The 24551-nt window shown below is 33.6% G+C and overlaps 1 protein-coding gene across 4 annotated transcripts in view; it reads left to right on the top strand.

Moving 5' to 3' along the window:
- Positions 1-15186, top strand: part of LOC114334935 (odorant receptor 7a-like) — a 33235-nt gene extending 18049 nt beyond the window's left edge. For all 4 annotated transcript variants that reach the window (XM_050655240.1, XM_050655239.1, XM_050655242.1 and 1 more), the window contains 5 exons: positions 2273-2486; positions 6165-6264; positions 10034-10138; positions 14018-14173; positions 15017-15186. In XM_050655240.1, the coding sequence (XP_050511197.1) occupies positions 2273-2486; positions 6165-6264; positions 10034-10138; positions 14018-14173; positions 15017-15067 (626 nt within the window). In that variant the 3' untranslated portion in view covers positions 15068-15186. The remainder of the gene's footprint in view (positions 1-2272; positions 2487-6164; positions 6265-10033; positions 10139-14017; positions 14174-15016) is intronic.
- The last annotated feature ends 9365 nt before the right edge of the window (positions 15187-24551 follow it).

Genomic DNA, 24551 nt, shown 5'->3' with positions numbered 1-24551 from the left:
GTTCTGTTTACAGACTTCATGCATACACCATTTTTTTTCACTTTGGTGTAAGCTATATTTTTGCTAAGAATTTTTTTTTTTTTCGATAAGATACTTACTTTTTGAATTATTTGCGAAAAACCGTCCAAAACATGTTTTTTTTTTTGTTAAAAATGAATATACGCACTCGAAAGTAACTCGAAAAGTATTGACTTATAGTCCAGGGCGCATCTGTTTTGAGATGGACGTTGAGAGGTGACTCAAATTTTTTTGCAGAAATTGCTTGCAAATAAATCAAATAATAATATTTGAGTTATCCTCCCTCTCAAAAAGGTCCGGAACATTGTTTAAATAAATCAAAATGGCAAAAAATGAAGGAAAAATTCGATTTTATTCTTCGTTTTTTGATTATAACTTTAAAAGTATTCATTTCCGAGAAAAGTTGTACTAACATAAAAGTTGCGTAATTAAATTTCCTATAATATAGAATTGGTTAAAAATTTAAAGAATTGTCACCCTAGTTGCAAAATAGCAATAATTGCGAAAAAACATACAAAATCAAGTATTGGCATTTTACGTTTTTCAACAATTTGTGCTACACTTAGGACCTTCATATTTCACCCAGAAAAACTTTATGATACAGTAAAACAAAACTGTAAATTTCATTGAGATCGGTTTAATAGATTTTGCAAAATAAATTTCGCAATCCAGCTTTCGCAAAAAAAATTCATTTTTTTAAAATGTTACAGGACCGAAAATAAAGCAGATAGCAAGTTGAAATTTTTTTTGCTTATAAAAGTGTACTGTACTTTTCATTTGCAATTTGCAAAATTAAAATCGATTAATTACCACGGCGCCAGGAAATTTTTGAAATAAACATTAATTTTTGGTGCTACGCGCAGGACAGCGGTGTTTGATTCACACAAGTTGATTTCCACCAAAATTTCTTCCAATCTTTATCTAATATATTATTTTCTTACTCTATATTTTGTTGTATTTTAATATTTTAATTCCACAAAAATCAAACTAATTTTATTATTGTTTGTGAAATATTGTTTAAACAATTATTGCATATATTTAAAAATAATAAACTTTTATTCTCTAAGTTAAAATATATGAACAAAGAAAGTTTTTGCTAATAAAAGTGTTATTTCAAAGGATAGAGTATGTGTTTTTATTTTGCAATAAACAAATTTATTTATTTACATCGAAATGTAATAAAAATTAAAATGTATCAATCATTATCAAAGGTCATTGGAACGACCAATCAGAGCAAACTATCCGCTGTCCTGCGCGTAGCACCAATAATTAATGTTTATTTAAAAAAATTCCTGACGCGGTGGTGTTAATCGATTTTAATTCAGCAAAATTGCAAATGAAAGGTACAGTACATTTCTATAAGCAAAAAAAAATTCAACTTTCTATCTGCTTTATTTTCAGTCCTGTAACATTTTGAAAAATGAATTTTTTTTTGCAAAAGCTGGATTGCGAAATTTATTTTGCAAAATCTATTAAACCGATCTTAATGAAATTTACAGTATTATTTTACTGTATCATATAGTTATTTTGAGTGAAATATGAAGGTCCTAAGTGTAGCATAAATGGTTTAAAAACGTAAAATGCGAATACTTGTTTTTGTATGGTTTTTTCGCAATCATTGCTATTTTGTAACAAGAGTGACTATTTTTTTAATTTTTAACAAATTCTATATTATAGGAAATTTACATACGCAACTTTTATGTTAGTACAACTTTTCTCGAAAATGAATACTTTTAAAGTTATAATCAAAAAACGAAGAAAAAAATCGAATTTTTCCTTAATTTTTTGACATTTTGATTATTTAAACAATGTTCCGGACCTTTTTGAGAGGGAGGATAACTCAAATATTATTATTTGATTTATTTTCAAGCAATTTCTGCAAAAAAAATTTGAGTCACCTCTCAACGTCCAAATGTACTAATATTTTTACAGATGCGCCCTGGTCTATTAGTGAAAAAACTCTATAGAACAAAAGTTGCTTAGAATAAGTCATTTTTCCAATTCCGGACTTATTTTCAATGTATATTTTTTCACCCCCGAGAAAATATTTTTCACCCCGTATTTCCCAATTTTTGGAAAATGGAGGGGATGTAGAATTGTAAACTTTTTCTTATATAATAATAGATAATTTCAACTACCTAATCCCAAATTTTTTGGAGGTTTTCGGAAAATTGTGTGTTCTTTGATCGGGCTACTGTCTTAACCGGCTAGACTTTTTATATTTTTTATTGACACGCATATGTGAATATTTTAGGTCATGATGGGTTATATGTTACCTTACTGATCTTTTTACGCTGTCAGCTTGTCATTCTGGGGCAAGTTTTTCGCTCAATTCGACGAAGAAGTTTACTTGCTCTGAATTTGCCAAAAAATTTTAGTGTGATTTATGATAGAGACCATCCAGAGATTGAAGCCGAAATGTACAAACAACTCACTCACTACACAGCTCATTTAAAAGTGTTATTAAAGTAAGTAAATAAAACAACAATAATTTATATTGTAAATATTGATATTAAACAGACAGAAATAAAATTATAATCATGGCAAAGAATTCAAAGAAAAACTTTTTCAAATCACTCAAAAAGTTTTCAGTTGTTTAATTGCTCGATAACGATAGCGCCATTAACATGAATACAATGCTTTTTTTTCTTCTTCTAGTCCCGACTCCACTAATGAAGGTTGGTTATAACTAAATTCCGAATTATAAGCATTTTGCTTTTTTTTGTTTTTTTTTTGCTTATAATTAATTAAATGCTTGTTTTTAAGATATTATGTTGTTTACCTTTGTTTATTTTACTTCTTATGATAAACTCTAGTGAAATTTCATGTTACTTCCTGTCTTAAGCAAAATTTCATGAAGTATACAGAGCTATAAAACTCTAATAATTCAATAAACCATAAGAATTTTAGTCCCTTGGGCTTAGGAGATAAACGGGAAAAACGATTTATACCTGTCATGTAATAAACTACTATTTGTCTGCAGACAGCCCAAATTTATTATATTGTTGTAAAATAGTACCAGGTACATTTGTCTAAATTTAAATAAGCACAAATCACATCTGCATATATTGAAAGAACTTTTTCTACGTGTAAATATATGTATACAAATAGAAGACACATAGCTTTTTACAAGAAAATTTTGAAAAACATATTATTGTTAATTGTTTTTATACTAATGGCCATGAATAAAAAACATATTAATATGTTAATTATTTATCGATTTTTTTATTGTATTTATTTATTTATTTATTTATTTATTTATTGTTAATAATACGATAATTAAAAATACATTATGTAATTTAATGTTAATGTCCTTTATTCATATTTATATCATTATATTCATGTTTATTGCTTACACGTTTTTTTTTTCTTGGACCTTATGCTTATTTCATAAAAACTTTGCTTATTCTTGAGACATTTTTTGCTTATATAAGTGCTTATTTTGACCTTTCTGTCATGCTTAAAATCCGGACTTTAGTTATAACCATTGCAAATTCGTCTCTATCTTCTGCTTCCTTGAAAAGTGTCTGTGTGTTTAACAGTGGCGGCCGGTCAGGGTCGGCAGGGTCGGCAGTGCCGACCCACACATTTATGGACACATTGTAGATTTTCTAAATATTTAATTTAATCAGAGTTGATGCTATTTGTTTCTGTAAAATAAAAAAAATCTGTGAGATAAGACAGACTAAATTTTATTCATTGTTTTTAAAAGAATTCGATCAATCCGATACGTTAAGTGATCCCTACGCGTAAGAAACTTTTCAAATTAATAATCCTAGCCATGCATCCGATTGCGATTGTGTGAATTCTTATTTATAAGATCTGCTTCGACAGGGACGGCAAGCCATCCCTAGATTTACGATTTACTTGTAAGAAACGCTGTGGAATATTAGCCGATAGGCAACCAATTATACATTTCACCATAATTTCACCCGTATTTAAATGGCAGAGTTCGGCAGATACCAATCTGCCGATCGGTGATGGGCAGACACCAGCAGCAGGCAAGCCACGTACCGAGGCACGTACCCTGCTAATAGTGCGCTCGGGATGAAATTAATTATGAAATAAAGTAGTTTTTAGAATTTTAAATCTCGGTTAGTTTTCACTGTAGCAGATTTTCGTAAACAGCTTTCGGAAGTTTTTAATTTTATTTTATTAATAAAGGCGACAATTTTGCAAGTGATGATATCTCGATCCGTGAAGCAATCGGTTTGAAAACTTTACTAAATGATTATTCTTTTAATATTTTTTTACATATTTTTAAGAAAGTGTTTACCCAAACTGATGTGATATTCAATGTTGTTCAAAATCAGTCAACTGACATTATTTATTCCAAAAAAGGAATAACAAAGCTGGTAAAAAATCTCAGAGATAGTAATTTTCAATATATACGCAGTGACGTTTTGGATTCGCTTGATATTTCCGAACACCCCCCAAAAATACAAAAGTATGACACAGATCTCGAAAAATTTTTGATACTATTACTACTTGTGCAAATAGATACTCATTTTTCAAATTTTGAAGATTTGCAAATTTTTGAAGATTTTCAAAAATTTAAAAGTTACGCCAAAGAATTTTTAAAATATCTATTAGACAAGTGTATTAAAACTATGCATCATTCTTTAATCAAATAAAAACAACTAAGGAAATTAATTAAAAGTTTTATATGCTGATCCAAATATTTTCGGAAGATGGGGTAAGTTACAAAATATGTATAATTTTATATAGTGCAATTAATTGCAACAAACTGTTCCCGAAATTAATAAATTAATATCATGAATTTTCTGATTGCTACCAACTTTTAGCTTAAATGAACGGGATTTCTCTTGTCTCAAAAGTGTCAATACGTATTGTCGAAACACAATGAAACAAAAGAGAATGTAAAGCTTTTCTCAAATGCCAATAGGAAAAAAAAACTACTAAAATCTCTCCAACACATTAATAAATTTTACGATGATGTTATAACCCATTTTGCTACGTCCAAACAACATAGACTAAAGTTAGATTATAAACATGTTTAGGTTCTAAATCTATGTGAAAAAACAAAAAAAAAACAAAAAACAATGAAAAAAACCAAAAATCTTCTATGATGATTGAAGCCTTTTAATTAGATGGTATACCTATCTGAGGAGACAAAAACCTTGCCGACCCTCTCCCTAAAGCCACGAGCCGCCACTGGTGTTTAACCCGGACCACTCGCCAATTTTTTCAGCCAGGATATTTGTTGTCTACCAGGACCCTTTTTTCTTCGATTTTACCCTTCGTAATCAGCTGTAATAACTCGTACTTATTATTTCTAAATATGTGCACCAAATATGCTGTTTTCTCTTTTTAATGGTGGTCACAAGTTATCCGTTTCTTCCCATTCTGTGCAACATCGTTCGCAATATGATCCGTCCACGGTATTTTCAAAATTCTCCTAAAAAGTCATACCTCAAAAACTTCCAGCTTTCTCATTAAGTCAACGTTAATAGTCCAAGCTTAATTATTAATATCGGATTTGCAGATTGAGTCTTTGATTACTCAGAAATATCCTCATCTTCAAAGGCGCTGCTCTTGATTGCTCTATTCTTGATTGAATTTCGGATTTAGATCTTCTGTATAAAATATTCTGCATAAAATCGCTATAGAAAAGAATATCCAGTATGCAATACAATGAATGAGGTTTATGTTTCTAAAAGAAACTTTTTAGTTTTTCCATAGTAGGACAAATGAAAGATTACCCATGGACGAACATATAACACATGCTGTATTTTTCTGTCACTGTGTCACAAAAAAAAATTGGCCAACACAAGTACATGTAATACTTATATAAGCTGTGCTTATAGCACTGGTACTAGTTTGTTATTTTCTGGAACATAGAAAAGATGTGTTTAATATGATCGTTCATGGGAAATCTTTCATTTTTTTACTGTATGGGACTTTTGGCTCTCGGTAATAATGTAATGTTTCATTCTGCGTTTAAATTTTTCAAAAATACGTATTAGTTTTCTCATGGTTAGAGGCTTTACCAGTATTTCACATACAAACTTTACTCCTAGTAGACTGCACTTAAAATTTATAAAATTGAAATTATGAGGGTTTTATTTTTTACCATCTCAAATCAAAAAATAATTAATAATATTTATCGTTTAATTATTTTGCAGAGCTAGAGATAAAATTGAAGATATGTTTTCGTTTGTCACATTATGTCAGACACTTGCCTGTTTGTTTATATATTCTTCTGCACTTTATAATATATCAATGGTAAGTTTTCATTCACTAATAATTCAACTTACAATTTCGTGGCACATAATAGCCCCAACTATAATAATAATAAACATGACTAAATCAGCAGATGTAAACATTCAATTGAATAATTGAAAATATATACTGTACCTAATTGAGAGTATAAATACTTTTAAATACTTAGAAACGTGTACAACATAACATCAAATGTAGACCAACCCAAAGAAATTAAGACACGTATTACAATAGCACTTGCATCATCATTAAACTTAAGAAGTTTCTTTGTTGTCGGGATATAAGGTTAGAAATAAGGATGCTTCGTTGTTACGTGTTCTTTACTCCTCGTTAAGGCTTGGAATTGTGGACACTAAAAGAAGTACATCTCTGAATAAGTTAACCGCCTTTGAATTTTGGTGTTACAGGAGAATCCTACTAATATAATGGAATCCTACGATTATCTTCAAAGAATGTCAGACGGAGAAGTAACTAAAAGAATAGGAAATGAAGCGGAAATAAAATTAACTATCAGAAGATACCCAAGATAGATATAAAACTACTGAAAGAAAATAGCATCCAGGAAAAAGTAAAATCAGAGATTAATAAGAATTTTGCGAAAATAGTTGAAGACGCTCCTAGTGGCGTAGAAGAACAATGGAACGAAATGAAGACATCTATCAACACACTTTCGCATGAATATCTTAAATCAAAAAGAGAAAAGAAGCAAGAATGGATGACAGATAAAATATTGCAGATGATGGAAGAGCGAAGGAAATTAAAAGGTAGAAATGACAATGAATACAAAAAGTTGCATAAGAGTATACTAAGAGAAATAAAAGGGGCAAAAGAAGCATGGCTGATGGAGAAATGTACAGAAATTGAAACACTACAACGCAAACATGACGATTTCCATATGCACAAAAAGATTAAATAAGTACAGAACATCAGAAAACAACGCAATATAGTCATAGGCATAGACGTCGGAGGTCAAATTTTGACTACAATTGAAGATAAATTAAGAAGATGGAAAGAATATATGCAAGAATTATTCGAAGATGCTGCACGAAGTCCGTATGGAATAGACAATCCCTATGGCCCAGAAATAACAAACGAAGAAGTAACTATGGCCATTAAGCGGATTAAAGATGGGAAATCACCAGGACCTGATGCGGTGCATGGTGAAATTTTAAAGCTATTAGAGGCACAACAAATTACAGCTCTTACGAAGTTATTCAACAACATATACGAGACTGGTTACTTACCAAACGACTGGCTACTATCAATATTCATTCCACTTCCCAAAAAAGCCAACGCTAGAAAATGTGAAGAACATAGATTAATTAGTTTGATGAGCCATGTACTTAAAGTACTCCTTACTATCATTCACTCGCGCATATACACCAAATTAGAAGAACAGCTGAGTAAAGTTCAATTTGGATTCAGATCAGGACTCGGAACGAGGGAAGCACTTTTCAGCTTGCAGGTTCTAATACAGAGAGCCAAGGATGTCAATTGCGATGTGTATGCATGTTTCATAGATTTCGAGAAGGCATTTGATAAAGTCCCACATGGAAAACTAATCGATATCCTAAAAACATCAGGACTCGATGGTAAGGATATAAGACTCGTTTCAAACTTATATCTCCAACAAAAAGCAACAGTCCGATTCGAAAATGAACTGTCCAAAATCTTCACGGTTGAAAAAGGACTCAGACAGGGTTGCATACTGTCACCAACATTATTTAACATATACTCTGAAAACATCTTTAGACAGGCCTTGGACGAATCAGAAGATGGTATTGCAGTAAATGGACAACTTATAAATAATGTTAGATATGCAGACGATACAGTATTGCTGGCGAATAGTGCGCAGGGGCTCCAAAGGATCATGGATAATGTTGTAGAAGCATGTAACAAATACGGCCTAAAACTAAACTGTAAGAAGACAAAAATAATGATCATTAGTAAAAACACCAACATAAACGCCCAAATTACAGTAAACAATACACCTCTAGAGAGAGTACAGAAAATATGCTACCTGGGCTGCAACATTAAGGATACTTGGGATCATAGCTACGAAATAAAAACTCGTATTGAAAGCCAGAAGCTCTTTTAACAGTCTTAAGAAAATTCTCTGCAACTTGTCTTTAAGTATCAATATACGCATAAGAATTCTTAGATGTTACGTCTTTAGTGTCCTCCTATAGGGAGTTGAAAGGTGGAGCCTGACAAAAGATGCCATAAAACGGTTAGAGGCGTTTGAAATGTGGTGCTACCGACGTATGTTGAGGGTCTCATATATACACCACACAACTAATATAACTATTCTCTAGAGGCTAGGAAAAGACAAAGAAATAATTAACACCGTAAAGAACAGAAAATTGGCTTACTTCGGCCACATTATGCGTAATGAAAAATACCGACTGCTGCAGTTGATTCTACAAGGCAAGATTGAGGGCAGGAGAGGCCCTGGACGTAGACGTATATCCTGGCTGGCCAATCTTAGGAAGTGGACTGGTCTAACGTCAACTGATCTATTTCGAGTTGCCGTAAATAGAATAAGATTGGTAAATGTGGTCGCCAACATCTCCAGAAGATAGGCACTTTTAGAAGAAGATCAGAAGATAGAACAAAGCTTATGATCATCAGCAAGAAAAAGATAACAGAAGGTCAACTCTATATCAACCAAACCCCTGTAGAAAGAGTGAGGCACTACAACTACCTCGGCACCATAATAAATGAAGAATGGACCAACAACCAAGAGATAAGAGCGCGCATCGGAAAAGCTAGATCAATCTTCAACCGTATGGGCGCGTTTTTCAAGAGCCACAACCTTTCTCTTGGTATAAAAGTAAGAATGTTGAGATGTTACGTCTTCTCTGTCCTTTTTATGGTGTTGAATCATGGACCTTGAACGAGGATATGTGCCGAAAGTTGAAAGCATTTGAGATGTGGCTATATCGGAGAATTCTTAAAATCTCATGGACTGATCGGGTCACAAATGAGGAGGTCCTTAGAAGAATGGGGAAGAACCGAGAGGTACTGACCACCATCAAATCTCGAAAGTTGGAATACTTTGGACACATTATGCGAAATGAATCCAGATATGTCCTCCTACAAGCCATCCTGCAAGGAAAAATATTTGGAAAGCGAGGTCCAGGAAGAAGAAGAACATCCTGGTTAAAGAACCTCAGAACCTGGTTCAGCATAACATCTGTGCAGCTTTTCCGCGTTGCTGCAGATAAGGTGAAGATTGCCATGATGATCGCCAACATTCGTCATGGATAGGCACATCAAGAAGAAGATCAGAAGATGCAATCTTCAGCAATTAGGACATATGATGAGTCGGCAAAAATACTCCTTTTTACCACTAACTTAGAATGGGAAGATGAAGGATATCTTGGCTTATGAACTTGAGGTAATGGTTTAAATAAAGTTGCGTAGAACTATTGAGAGCTGCACTCAACAGGATCCGCATAGCCATGATGATTTAAAACCTTCGATAGGCGATGGCACTTAAAGAAAAATGCGCTTAACAGAATTGGATTAAATGATATCCTTGGTGAAAATCATTACAATTTTATTATTCAAAATTTAAAAGAATTCTAAAAGAAACATAGAAATATTTTTTTACAAAAGATTTTTTATTTCCTTTATTTTAGAACAATATCTGAAAAGGTAAAAAATATAATAAACTAATTAGGTATACCTGCTAAATTTGATTCCGAAAAGAAAAAAAAATGTTAATTTAACTCGGTTCATTTTTAAAGTTGTTATTGTTTATTTACAGACACCAATTGGTTCTACAGAGTTTTTTGTCCAACTTGAATATTTTATTTGTATTTTACTTGAACTGTCTGCGATATGTTGGTTTGGAAATGAAATCACTATTGCGGTAAGTATTTTGACTAAAACATAATAGTATGGTGACAATCAATACTGCTACAATATTACTAAGTTTTTGCTTGAAAGACATATGCAGGCCAGTAGGAATTGTATTAGAGAATCCTAACTATAAATTATTTTTTTGTTTTAATGCTTGGGAAAAAATACTTCTTCTTTAAGTACCGTCTCCTTTCAGAAGTCTCCAAAACCAGTCTCTGCAACTGGTTTTGGCTTGCTGTTTTTGGCTGTTTTGGCTGTTTCGGCGACAAATTTTCCATTAATTCAAAAATTTTGTCATTTAATCTTCTGTTCACAATGTCCTTTTCCATTTTAATATTACCAAGGTTCTTTTTTTGTGTTTGGATGCGTCTTTCCTAGTCATCGTGCATTTTTTGCGTGACTCGATTTAGCTTTTAGATTTCGGTAGTCATTTTACTTTTTCCGCCGATAGTGCTTTCTCTGGTATTTTGAATTTCATTTTCCTCATCCTAACTGATGTCTGAGATGTTTTTTTCGTTTTTTTTTTGTGTGAGTCCTTGTTTTCTTCGCTATCGCTAGCTTTTACACTTTCACTTTCCGTATCACTTTCACCAGAATCAGGCATAAAGTTATTATAAAAAATTTCACTTACTGAGAGGTTACATACAGTTCTAATGCTACTGAACGGATCCGATCTTTCCCTGAATTCGTTCTAGATCTTTCATGGATTATCTACCTTTAAATCGATATTTTCAACTTGAATTTTATCCCAATTTAGGTTTAAAATCAAGTTTAAGTTATCTGAACTTGTAATTTATCAGTATTTGAATTAAAAAAAAAACAAACATCAATGAACTTTTCGGTCACCAAAATTGTATACTTCGCTGTGTCTCCGTGAGCTCAAAGAGTCCTTGCTGAGATGCTCTTTTGTATCTGTTAACCCTGCTTATCGTAACAAATACACTCGTATCTCGGGAAATGGCCTCATTATAAGTCTTTACTCTCCTGTGTTCAAATCGAGGTCTATTGTCGCTATGTCACTATTATCAAAGTTTTAACCACTTATCTAACCTAACCTATAGCCTCTTCCTAGCCAAGGAAGAAAAGCTATAAAACAGCTAAATGGCATTTGGTGGAGTACAGGACTGCAGAATCAGACAAAGAAAAAAATCTACCAAACTATCGTGGAAGGAATTGTCCTGTACAACTCGGAAGTGTGGGAAGTAAAAGACCGACAAAATAAAAGACTTCAAGCTTTAGAAATGGACGCGCTTAGAAGAAGCTGCAGAATATCTAAACTGCAGCATATCCCAAACGAAGAAATAAAAGAAAGAATGGAAGTAGAAAAGGATATTATAGACAGAATAGAACAAAAAAGATTAATATGGTACGGGCATGTCCAGAGAATGGGACCAACAAGATGGCCCAAGAAAATGATCCAGTATGTACCACCCGAGAGAAGAAAAAGAGGCAGACCGAAGAGAACATGGATACAAGATGTAGAGAAAGCAATGAACAGTAGACAACTCAACGAGGAAGATATTCGTGACCGAAAAGCATGGCGAATAGGATGCGGGAAACGGCGAATGCTGTAGAACACCCGATATATATATATATATATTAACCACTTATCTCTTCGATTTGAAAAAATCGGTTTGAATAAACCAGTTAGTGCTCTAATGTCGAATCTCACCATTTAACCGAAGGTTCAGAACTGTAATACGAGACTTCCTGTAAAACTAAAGTTGAATAACGTTCTCATATTTTTTAGCCAGCTCTTCTATCTCAGCTTCTCCGTCCTTGTATTTTCACCTGCATGAATAGTCCGTTCTTTAACGGTAAAATATTGCAAAACCTCTAAATTTTAAAGGACCGCTTGGATTGACATGAAATTTGGCATACACATAGCTAACAAGTCAAAGAAAAAAAGTGATATTGTGCCGATATGTGCTTTTGCCCTGGGGGTGGTTTTCACCCCCTCTTGGGGGTGAAAAAATATTCGTCCAAAGAAAGTCAGGAAATGGATAAACTGGCTAATTTTAAGTAACTTTTAATCCATAGAGTTTTTTCACTAAGTCAATACTTTTCGAGTTATTTGGCAGTGAATATGTTCATTTTTTCAACAAAATAGCCAGGCTTTTGGACGGTTTTTCGCAAATAACTCAAATAGTAAGTATTTTGTCGAAAAAAAATTTTTAGCAAAAATATAGCCTGTAAAAAATTTAAAAAAAATGGTGTATACATCACGTCTCTACACCTAGTAGAAACAGAGTTATAGCTAATGAAAAATAGGTTCATATTCGTCAAATTCCAAATGGAATACTTTAACGTGAAATAACCAAAAATGAAGCACATTTCGGGGAAAACTCATTACAACTTATTTAAAGTGTTTAAAAAAAGCTTCATTTTTGTTTTAAAAAAAATTTCTAGCATCAAAATTAAACCAGTTACGCTCAAAATAAAGTTAGTCCCTTTTGGTTTTGGTAAAAAAATCGAGAAACCCACCCCCTAATTAGTATCTTAAATGAACTTAATCGTTACGACTTCACAAGTTTCTTGACTCGTGTATATATTGTTTATATGATCTGTAAGTTTCATCGGTTCAAAGTCCTTACTATTGAAAGGGCTGTAGTTAAAAGGGGTTGAACGAGTCACTGATCACGAATGTATGCAAGTTTAGAAACACCAAATCTTAATCAATTTTTGTCTAACAGAAAAACAAAAAAATACATGATATTCAGAAAAGCAAATCTGATTTGTTTTTCGAGATTTTTGGTATCGAAGAATTTTTAAGTTATTTTGAAAAAAAGCATAATTTTCAAAATTTAAATTTTTAAAAATGTTATTTTGAAACCAAATTTTTTCAAAAATAAGCAATTTGAATCGATGAAACTTACAGATCATATAAACACAACATAAATAAAATAATTTGTGGAGCGGTAACGATTAATTTCATTTAAGTTGCTAATTAGGGGTTGGTCTTCCCGATTTTTTTTTTTGTAAAAACAAAAGGGACCAACTTTATTTTGAGCGTAACTTGCATAAATTTAATGCTAGAAACTTTTTGTAAAAACAGAAATATAAAGCTTTTTTTAAACACTTTAAAAAATTTATAATGAGTTTTCCCCAAAAAGTGCTTAATTTTTCGATATTTCACGTCGAAATATTCTATTTGAAATTTGGTAAATATGAATCTATTTTTCATTGGCTATAACTCTAGTTCTACGAGATCCAGAGACCTAACGCGTACACCATTTTTTTTACCTTTTTATAGGCTATATTTTTGCTAAGAACGTTTTTTTCGACAAAATACTTACTTTTTGAGTTAGTTGCGAAAGACCGTCTAAAAATGTGGTTATTTTGTTGAAAAATGAACATATTCACTCGCAAATAACTCGAAAAGTGTTGACTTGGCGAAAATGCTCTATAGAACAAAAGTTACTTAAAATTAGTTAGTTTACCCATTTCCGGACTTATTTTGGATATATATTTTTTCACCCCCAAGAGGGGGTGAAAGTCACCCCCAGGGCAAAAGCACACATCGGCACAATATCACTTTTTTTCTTTGACATGTAAGCTATACGCATGCCAAATTTCATGTCAATCCAAGCGGTTCTTTAAGATTTAGAGCAAAAACCGTGAAAGAATGGACTAGAAACACCTGCAGTAATTCATAGCGCTCATTTCATAACATGACCCAAATATTGCATCTTTCTAATTTTGATAGAGTTTAGGACTTCCTTTTATTTTGCTCATCCTCTTCTATACTACGTCGTTTGTAACTCTGTCCACACAGCTTATTCTAATCATGATCCTGCATCCTGCATGCACTGTGCCCTATCTGTAATCGTTTGTTTTGTTTTATATTTTTTATTATACTTCTTTTTAATGAAATCTGTTTACATTTTAGAGTGAACTAATAAGGTTATCTTTATATGAAAGCGATTGGTTAAGTACTAGCACACGTTTCAAAAAGTCTTTGATACTAACTATGACAAGAATGCAGCGACCAATTTATTTGACCATTGGAAAATTTTCTCGCCTTACGTTGGCTACTCTTGTTGCGGTAAGTAAATATTTTTATATAGCCGAAATTTATTGTTTTACTTCTTCTTCCGATTATCTGCTAACAACTTCATAAGTAAATTACTTGATAACACTGTTTTATTTGTAAATTTACTATTTTTATTGGGAATAAGCCACAATTTTACTGTAAAATTATTAAGGTCATTTGAAGCTTCGATTTTCACTTCGGAAACCGTTCTCAAAATACAAAACATTAAAAAGTAAATAAAACAAATTTTGTGAAATTTGTTTAATTTACTTGAATGGCAAGATATGGGCATCAATATAGATGGAGAAAGATTAAATGAGGCCGTGAGAGCCAGAGTGGCCTAACTGCTTTTAGCATTAGGTACTTTACATAATCAAAGAAAATGATCAGAAGCAAACAATGTCGGATTGTTTTAGTAGTTTTATGTTGACCGAGGATCATTATTGATCAACATACAATTACTAAAACAATAATCGACATTGATAGTTTCTGATCATTTTCTTTGATTATGTAAAGTAATGTTAAAATCAGTTAGGCCACTCTGGTTCTGCAGATGACGTTGCATCGACCGTAGACAACTTAGTTGTCTACGGTTCCCTGCAACTGCTCCAATGGATACGGCATGCGCTCCCCTACATATATACCGCCACCAATTGGAGCGCTGAGACGGAGCTCGAGAGTCTATGTGCAGATTCTTGCCTTAAGAGACCAGGATTAAAAATAAACTTTGAGAAAATTAAACTTTTGACAAAATTTCGTAAATTATAAAATCTGTTATAGTCATTAAGAAGACCATACATTCAATATCAATGAAATCATTTGTATTATATTCTATTTATTATGAGTATTTTTTAGGTTTTTAGAGGATCACTTTCCTACTTCGCCTTATTTCAGAGTATACAATAGGTACTATTATAATAGCACATGATAATAATGATAGTAGTCAAGATATCTAGTCGTCTAGTTAGGAATTGTAGGTAAAATAACGTATAGTAAATGAGCAATTAAATTGAATTCAAACTTGATGATTATTTTTTTATTCTTTTATTCATCTTCTCCTCGGCTTTCCTCTACCGGTGTCGGCCGGTATGCGCTCGACCGTTTTGCGCCCTTACCTGAAATCGGCCGGTTTGCGCTCTAACACTTTCTTAATGGATATGTGAAGCTAATTATTTTCTTATGTCGACCGTTTTGCGCTCTCTTGTAATCGACGTTTAATTTTATTCTACCATAACGATCAGGTAACGGTTAGGCTAGTAAAATTAGTTTTAAAAAATCATAAAACTATAAAAAAAATGGATATAGTCTAGATGATGCGCACAGCAATTGGAAGGTGGAAACACAAAATAAAAGATGGATTTACCCGAAAGTTAAGTTAGGACCGAAGGGTTGGGTCTTCCTCCTTCCCTTGTTAGAAGGGCTTTCTAAGTTCTTTATTCTGACTCAACTTTCACGGGTGGAAACACAAAAAAATGCCGGAAATACCCGAAAGTTAAGTTAGGACCGAAGGGTTGGGTCTTCCTCCTTCCCTTCTTAGAAGGGCTTTCTATGTTCTTTCTGACTCAACTTTAACGGGGTGCAGTTGTCTCAGTGTGTGTCTTAGTGATTCCAAGTGATGCCAAGAAAATGGCGTCGTGTACCGCGTGTGAAATATAACGTTCTTGGATGGTATTGTTATGGCAGCAGATAGGGAGAAAATTCTCTCCTTTTTATAATCACACGGGGTATTAAAAAATACTAGGAAATGTTGTGGCTTTACTTTATCGGCAAGGAAGGGGACTTATTTTGAGTAGGTAGGTTCACCAGACTATTATTGTAGAATGAAATTAAAATTATATTGCAAGAGAGCGCAAATCGGCCGATTAAGGAAACTATAGTAGTTAGATATTTCTATTATGAAAATTGCAAAGCGCAAACCGGTCGATTTCAGGTAAAAGCGCAAAACGGTCGAGCGCAAACCGGCCATATTCCCTCTACCTATCCTTCCATAAACTTCTAACTCTTAAGGCGGATCCACATCAATAAAAATTTGTGTATGCGTTTTATTTTAAAATACAGAAAAAAAAATTGCGGCCAAATTTAAATCTAGCCAAGTACTTTTACGACGTAAATATTTAGGTGGTATGCTGTACCGCTGAATCCACTTAGCGACAAGTGGATAATCAAGTCCACACTAACATTGCTGTGCGGCGCAAATTTCTTTGAAGTCGACTGAAAAACCGACAGCACAACGGATAGCGTGCGTTGTTCGCCACGAAAATATTTGTGCGTTATTCTATGCGGCGCACAGTCGACATCAACAAAAAGTTCAGCACACACGAGAAAATTTGCGTTAAATACAACGTACGACATAAATTTTTATTGATGTGGATCCGCCTATATACAGTGCGTCCATAAAGTCACGCATAAATTCATTATTAGCTAAATAAACAATATTATAAAAAAATTCCGAAACAGGTTGATTTTTGTTTTTAAATTACGATTTTTGCTTTATATATCATACTAGTGACGTCATCCATCTGGGAGTGATGGTGTAATCGATTATGATTTTAAATGAGAATAGGGGTCATGTGCAGGGCCGTAACTACCATTGGGGCAACCGGGGCATTGCCCCGGGGCCCCCCGCCTAGGTGGGGCCACCTTTTGTTTAGGCGTGCATAGATTTTAACGAGGAAAATAAAAATATGTACAATTTTACAAGCCGATTCCAACGAAATATTTTCAAATGACCCAATGAAATATTTTCAAATGACACAATTTTAAAAAGACCTTACAAGGGCACCCTAGACTTCAACATAAAGTTTTAATTTTTCACTTGGACAATTAGTCTTTTCGACTTAAATGCAATTGGAACAGAACAGGGGCCCCTGAGGCCTGAGCTAAGCTGGGGCCTCCGAGACCTGAATATAAAAAATTTAAATTATTACTTAGAAAGTTAGATATTTCGGCGTAATAAAACCTAAAATGCCATTGGCCCGGACTAAGCTGGGGCTCCCAAGACCTTTCGTAAAGATTTAAATTTTTACTGTGGAAATTAGTTATTTTGGCGAAATGCAACTAAAATGCAATCGGAGTAGGGAACCCCCTCTCCAAGCTACTTCACTCATGGAATGCATTAAAATGCGTTTTCAAGGGGTTACATATCAAACATTTTTCCGAACCCCCCTTCTGCTGGACGTTAACTCCCCCAGACCCCCCGGTAGTTGTCCCCAGATCACGTTTGTCCCGGGGCCCCCAACATCGTACTTATGGCCCTGGTCATGGTATAGCTCATTTGAAAGGGTATTCAATTCTCTCTTCAGTAATATAAACATTAACATAATTATTTATACAGGGTGTACAGAGTGTCCAAGAATGTAGCTATGTAATTTATTAAATTCAATGTAAATACATTTTACTACTGTCAGAAAACAGAAACAATTTTTATTAGAAAAATAAAGATTGATTTTCGCTTAAATGAAATGTTCAGACTGCCGTGAGGCAGCTGGGTGGCACATTTAACAGTGAATTTAATCGAAAAATAATATTTATTTCAAATAAACATGTTATTAAATAAACCCAAGGAGGTGGGGTATGGGCTACTTTAAAATCTGAAATAGGAGCCCCCATTTTTTATTGCAGATTTGGATTCTTCACGTAACAATAAGCAACTTTTATTCGAGACTTTTTTTCGAGTTATGGATAGATGGCGCTATAATAGGAAATAACGAATGTTGGAAGTGAAAAATTAAATTAAAAATGACAAGTCCCCATTTAAATGGAAAACTTTACTTAACTTTTTTTGGTTATAGGACCTAATCTTCACAACCCAATAGGTCCCCATAACGCTCGAGTAACTGCAAATTTAGCATATTTTCGTCCCCTACTATGGTTTTTGACAACAGTAAAAATATTTTGAATTAAATAAATTACATACATTTCCCATTTTTCCATTATTTTAATTTAAAATTTTGGGTATCTTGTATAAATAAGTATGCTAATGTTTATATTACTGAATAGAGAATTGAATACCCTTTCAAATTGGCTATTACATGACCCCTATCTTTAAAAAAATCATCGAATTAAAACATCGTAATATAAAAATAAAAATTGACCTGTTTCGGGGAATTATTAAGAATGTTGTTTATTTAGCTAATAATGAATTTATGCGTTACTTTATGGACGCACTGTATTATATGACACATGTACTTCGGTTAATTTGTTACAAAGGATATAGTAAAACAAGATTTCTTTTAAAATATAATTTTAATACAAATTTTTAAAAGATAGAACACATATGTTAAAAATAATTCATAAAAAACCAATAGTTCTACATACAAGTTACATAAAGTATTGGTTGTCCTCTAGTGATATAGTGCTAAACCATAATATACTCTTATAATGAAAAAACTGACTTAAATCTAAAGTTATTCTTCTAGTAAGTACTTGCTAATAATGAATATTAAATTAAATATCAACTATAATATAAAAATAGACATAATTTATATTATTTTAATAGTTTTTTTGTTTTGTATAGATATCATATTACAGACTATACAGATTTGAGATCACATTTAGGTCCTTAATAAATTAATAACCTATCCTCAAGATAGTAAATACTTTGATCTATAAAACTAAAGTTATAGCAACTAAAATAAAAAATATTAGAAAGGTCTAAATGAGATGTAATAAACATGTGAAAGCAGAGGAAGAAGTATTTTGCTGTCGAAAAGTAAAAAACAGGAAGCCAAAGATAGAAAAGAAATAACTTAAATGTAGATTTGGTATTTTATTATGTATATTGGCGAATTTTAGTTGAAATTGAAGTTTCAGATTCATTTTGGATTGTATACAAGTAAAGCTATGAAACTGTGAAAAACACCAGACTGAATACTAAGAGGATATACTTGAGGATGAACAACAAGACTTCCGAATAAACCATGAACCTACTAAACTAACCTAAATCATATCGAAGTGAGACCAACAATGTGCAAGGGAGTCATCGTTCAGTCTTTAGAACACTGTATGTTGTCTAATAATTATTCTGTGTAATAATTTATATTAATTTTGTCTAACTCTCAGGTCACGTCCAAACTCCCATACTCTTTGACAGGTTTGGTAGAGATTCGCTCCAATGACATCTAAAGCCCAAATAGTTTGAATGGGTATATTATCTGGACCAGAAAGTCTGCCTTTTAAATGCAGTTTTGACTTCACTTCGGAAGCAGATTCTTATTCAAACGGTCCCGAGTAGTGTCATCCATTTAATTGGTCATATTTATCCTTGAGTAGTGTTCCTCTCTCATTTTTTATAAACCTGGGCGCAAAGGGGTGTGTAGTATCAGTTTTGTTCCTATATTCCTCTAGTTCTCTGAATATTTGGATTAGATGGGAGTTTTTGTTTTTTTTTCTGCAAAGCCGTTTGATCTCTATGTAGACTATTTTTAGTTAACACGCTTCTACCTTTACAACCCAGAAGCCTTTAGTTACTGTCTCTTTTTTATCTTACTTCATGTATAGTTCGTGTAACCGTTGCTTTTTTCTGCCTTTTTTATCAGTTTTGATGTTTATATACCATTATCTAATTTAGGTTTTGCTTTTGGCAGAAATCGTGTATTGATTTCTGGGGATGTTGTTGTATGTATATTTAAAAGTATCACTTCGATAGGAGTGGTCTGGAGCTTATGGTTAAAAAACGTACTGCAAAAAACTGTTAAAAACTGTTAAAAAACTAGCAAAAGGTAATATAGTGTCCCTAACCTGGGTACTGAGGACATAAAAACTCCAAATAACGAACTATATAACGGTTTCACAAAATCGTAGGAAATGATATTTAGAAGTAGCTAGAAATAGGTAGTAGGAAAGAAGTGATAGGTAATGCCAAGTGTATAATACACAGGTAAAGGACAGTAAGTGTTCGTCTAGTGTCTATAATAGAGCTGAAAAGACGAACGTTAAAAACATTGACACATATTGGTTGAACACAAGGGTGAATTATCAATTTTGCGAAAAATGCAAAATAACATAGGGAACAACCATACAAGTTCTCTGGAGATGTGAATAGCTTATTGACATGATATATACTGGTAAATAAATATAGAGCTAGGAGAAATTCCTACTATATTTGGAAGAGGAGAAAACTATCTGTAATAAAGTTAATGGCTTTTATTAAGATAGAATTTAGATAGATAGATAGACTTTAACAGAATTTGGTATATTATTCCTAGTGTCTTATTTATTAGTCCGGATGTCCGGATGTATTAGTCCGAGTGTCCCACGATATACCAGATAGGTATATCATGGGAGGAAATTTAACATGGTCTCAAAAATATGAAAATTAATAGAGGAAGATGATGTAGTCGTTGCAGCAATTAAACTCGGAAGCCCATTTCTGATGTCAAGAATTCAAGCACTTTCTAATGTGAAAGTAAAGACTATTCAGATTCGATTACAGCACAGGGCCTCCATTATATGCTTATACGTATTTCGATTTTAAATCAATCTCTTCAGAGCACTTCTGAGGGAGCACTTTTATCCACCTCTTTTAACTTGACTTTCTAATGTAGTGTCTCGGCATAATGAAAATATCTGCAATAAATGGCAAAATTCTGATACAAGCCTTCTTTGTTAAAACGGAGATAAATTAGATCTTAAAAACTGGCCCATTAGCTTGCTCAACCATTTATACAAGCTCTTTACTCGAATACTGGCAAACAGATTGGAAGTAAAACTTGGTTTTTACCAGTCAAAGGAACAAGTAAGATTTCGATCAAACCACAGAACAAATGACCATCTGCAATGCCTTAAAACTCTATTTGAAGAGTCTATCGAGTATAATAGATGTCTGGAGCTTTTCTACAAAGCTTTAGACATTCTAAAAATAAGCTAGGTAATACAAAATGAGATTACGCCCATAAATAGTTGTGGAAAGACTACAAATTATATGAAAGGCATTATATGAAAGTATTTATGGGTACGAAATAAGATTAACGCCATACAACCAGACATATAAGCAGAGGCGGCTTTACCTATTGTGCAGGGTGTGCGGTGCACACGGGCGCCGGGATGTTGGGGGCGCTGATCGTCAAAGAGCGAGTTCTTTACTTTGTTTCAACATAAAATATGCTTTAAAACGATTAATGAAAAATTACATTGGCACTTAAGCGCGATTTATAGATTGCCGCCCGCCCGGCTGTCCGTCCAACAGACGGACGGCGAACTTTTGATTCGTTTGAAGACATATGGACAATGGTTCCGAAATCTGTTGTGGAACCTATAAAGGTCAAATTGCTTGGGACTTGTCGGGCATTTTCAAAAGAGTTTGTACAGGTGTCGCGGGATAATTTTGCGAAATAAGCTTTGACGGAATGGATTAAGTATTGTATTTAAGTTAACATGTAAATATAAAGTAAACCGGCTTTTCATTTGATTAAAATTATTTAAAAGGAAGATTTTCTTTTATTACTACCACACTTTACTGAAAATACTAAGAACAAATTGCGCCCAATAAGTTTGGATTTGTGAACGCTGTTGGTACGAGGGAGGCTTTATTTAGCGTGCAGGTGTTGTTTCAGAAATGTAGAGATGTCAGCTGTGATATTTTTGCATGCCTGATTGACTACAAGAAGGCTTTCGATAGAGTCAGATATCAACAAATGATGGAAGAGCTGAAGAGGACAGGGATTGACGGAAGAGACCTGAAAATAATATATTGGAATCAATCAGCAGTGCTCCGAATAGATGGAGAATATACATATCAGGTCAAAAAAGGGGAGTGAGACAGGGATACATAATTTCACCGCTGATGTTCAATCTGTACTCAAAGCATATTTTTGAAGATGCTCTAAACTCTAAAAGATACTGATGAAGGCATCTCAATAAAAATGGAATCAAGCTCAGTAACCTGCGGTATACAGATGATACAATAGTGTTTTCCAATACCATAAAAGGGCTGCAAAACTTAATGAACAAAATAACGGAAACAAGTAGAGCATATGGACTAGATAGAAACACCAGCAAATCCAAACTAATGATCATCAGCAAGCAAATCTGGAAGTGGAAATAACTGGAGCAAATCTGTATGTGAACCAAATGAGAATTGAACGTGTCTCACAATACAACTACTTGGGAACTATAATCAATGAGTCATGGGAAAATACTCAAGAGATTAGATGTCGCATCGGAAAGGAAAAAAAGTGCATTCTTGACTATGAGCTCTGTGTTCAAGAGCCATGACCTCACCCTAAAAACAAAAATAAGGTTCCTTAAATGTTACGTGTACTCAGTGTGTCTATATGGAGTATAAACGTGGACATTGAAGGCAGAAACTCTATCGAAACTTTAGGCTTGCGAGCTATGGTTGTACAGAAGGATCCTGAAGATACCATGGACAGACAAATTCACCAATGAAGAAGTACTACGGAGGATGAACACAACCGCAGATTTAGTCAACATCGTGAAGGCCCGTAAGCTGCAATACTTGGGACATATAATGAAAAATCGAGGCAGATACGAGCTACTCCAATGCATTTTACAAGGTAAAATTGAAGGAAAAAGGGCCCCAGGACGAAGAAGAATATCCTGGCTTGCTAACCTGAGAGCATGGTATAGAAAGATCTCAACACAACTATTCCGTATAGCAACCAACAAAGTCATCATAGCCAGAATGATCGCCAACGTTCGGAATGGACAGGCACCCTAAGAAGAAGACTACCACAATATTATTGCGACTCTCAGCGGAGTCGGAGCTCCTCAAAAAGTATCCATATTAACAATTTGTTGTTAGTTTTTTAAGTACTACTGAAAATAAGTAGTGTGTAGTTCATCATTTTATCAACCTCAACCAATTTTCAATCTTGCCTAATAGATAAAAAGTTCATTTTTAATTAAATATTTTTAACAAATTTGGGTAGGTTGTTCTGACGCTGTGGATATCTATTGACTCCCGACATCATTTAATATTGCACTATTTGCATCTGGATTTTTGTTTGCATTATAAGAGTACCTAATACCATACGTACAAGCACTAGGTAGGTACCTATTCAACTATTCCATTTTGACTGCGAGTCTACCAAAGGGCGCCAGGGCATCGACTGCACACGGGCGCTACATGGGCTAGAGCCGCCTCTGCATATAAGCTACTCACAAAAGTAAGTTTAGGTTGAGTTGCATCCGTAAAATGGGTACATATTTAAAACAAATGTTCTGCTAAATATTTTAAAACTGCTGGCGGTAAAGTGGCAAAGTGGAGACCACGGGCAGAAAGGCCAAGCCAAAAAAGACCCCAACACGATGGACCTACGACCTCAAAAGAATTGCGACCAATTTGATGAAAAAAAGTAGAGGATGTTCAACAATAGAAACTAAGAATTGATTGATGATGATAGGGTCCCCACTACAAAAATCTAAGAGTATTGCTTAGGCTGCCATGCCAGCTCAAAGAGCCTGGCCACAGCATAGAAAACGCAACAACAGTGACACACTAGAAGGCGGGAAAAGTTCGCGCACTATTACTGCGCAGATCGTCGGCAATTTTTCGCGTAGTACCAGACAGTGTAGAAAATAGACAGTGTTGCCGATTTGTACATAATTATCAGGTTTACTTAACTTTTATGATATTCTGATAATAAATATTTTTTAACATAATTTTATACGTATGCCTGTGGGAATTATGTCAATAATTGGGACATAACACAAAATATTGACGATGAATGGCGATTGTATTGTTAATCTTTTGCAGAAATTTCAGAAAATATTTAAAAAGAATCTCTTACGGGTAATAAAGTTAGTGCAATAACTGATACTGCAGCAATGCAGATATAAAAAAAATCACGTTTTCTTAGATATCGTTGTCTGTCGACATTTAAATGCGATCTGTGAGCAAATATTAAATTAGTGTTAGCAAAAGTGAAGGAGTGTATGTATTCCAGATGTAGTTTAATATAGTAGGTATAATATATTACATATAATTTTGTTACAAGTATTTTTGAATTAACAAGTTGAATAAAATAACTTTTTTCTTAATGTATTTTTATTACCCTTAGAAATTACCAAGATCAAAAATTTTAACATAATTTTTGGCAAAATCTGATCATTTTAGCAGTGGCTTAATATAATTTCATATAGTGATATCGGCAACACCGATGAACGAACACATCACATCACCACTGAGATGTACTACGCGAAAAATGGCGACCCTGTACTTTTCAACTTAGGCGGCTTTGTACTCAACAAAGGCGGCATCGGGGAGTGCCCTTGCTGGTTTCGTTTATTATGCTGTGGCCTGGCAATCATTAACTCGTAATCTATCTGATAGATCTGATACATCTTCTCTGCACTTAGTCGTTCGGATGTGTATTTAAACTCTATGTACGTGCTGTGGGGAAATTTCAGAGGCACAAGATCAAAACAG

The sequence above is a fragment of the Diabrotica virgifera genome, chromosome 7 (genome assembly GCF_917563875.1).
Source record: "Diabrotica virgifera virgifera chromosome 7, PGI_DIABVI_V3a".
Classification (NCBI taxonomy): domain Eukaryota; kingdom Metazoa; phylum Arthropoda; class Insecta; order Coleoptera; family Chrysomelidae; genus Diabrotica; species Diabrotica virgifera.
This window is presented reverse-complemented; position numbering and strand designations above follow the sequence as displayed.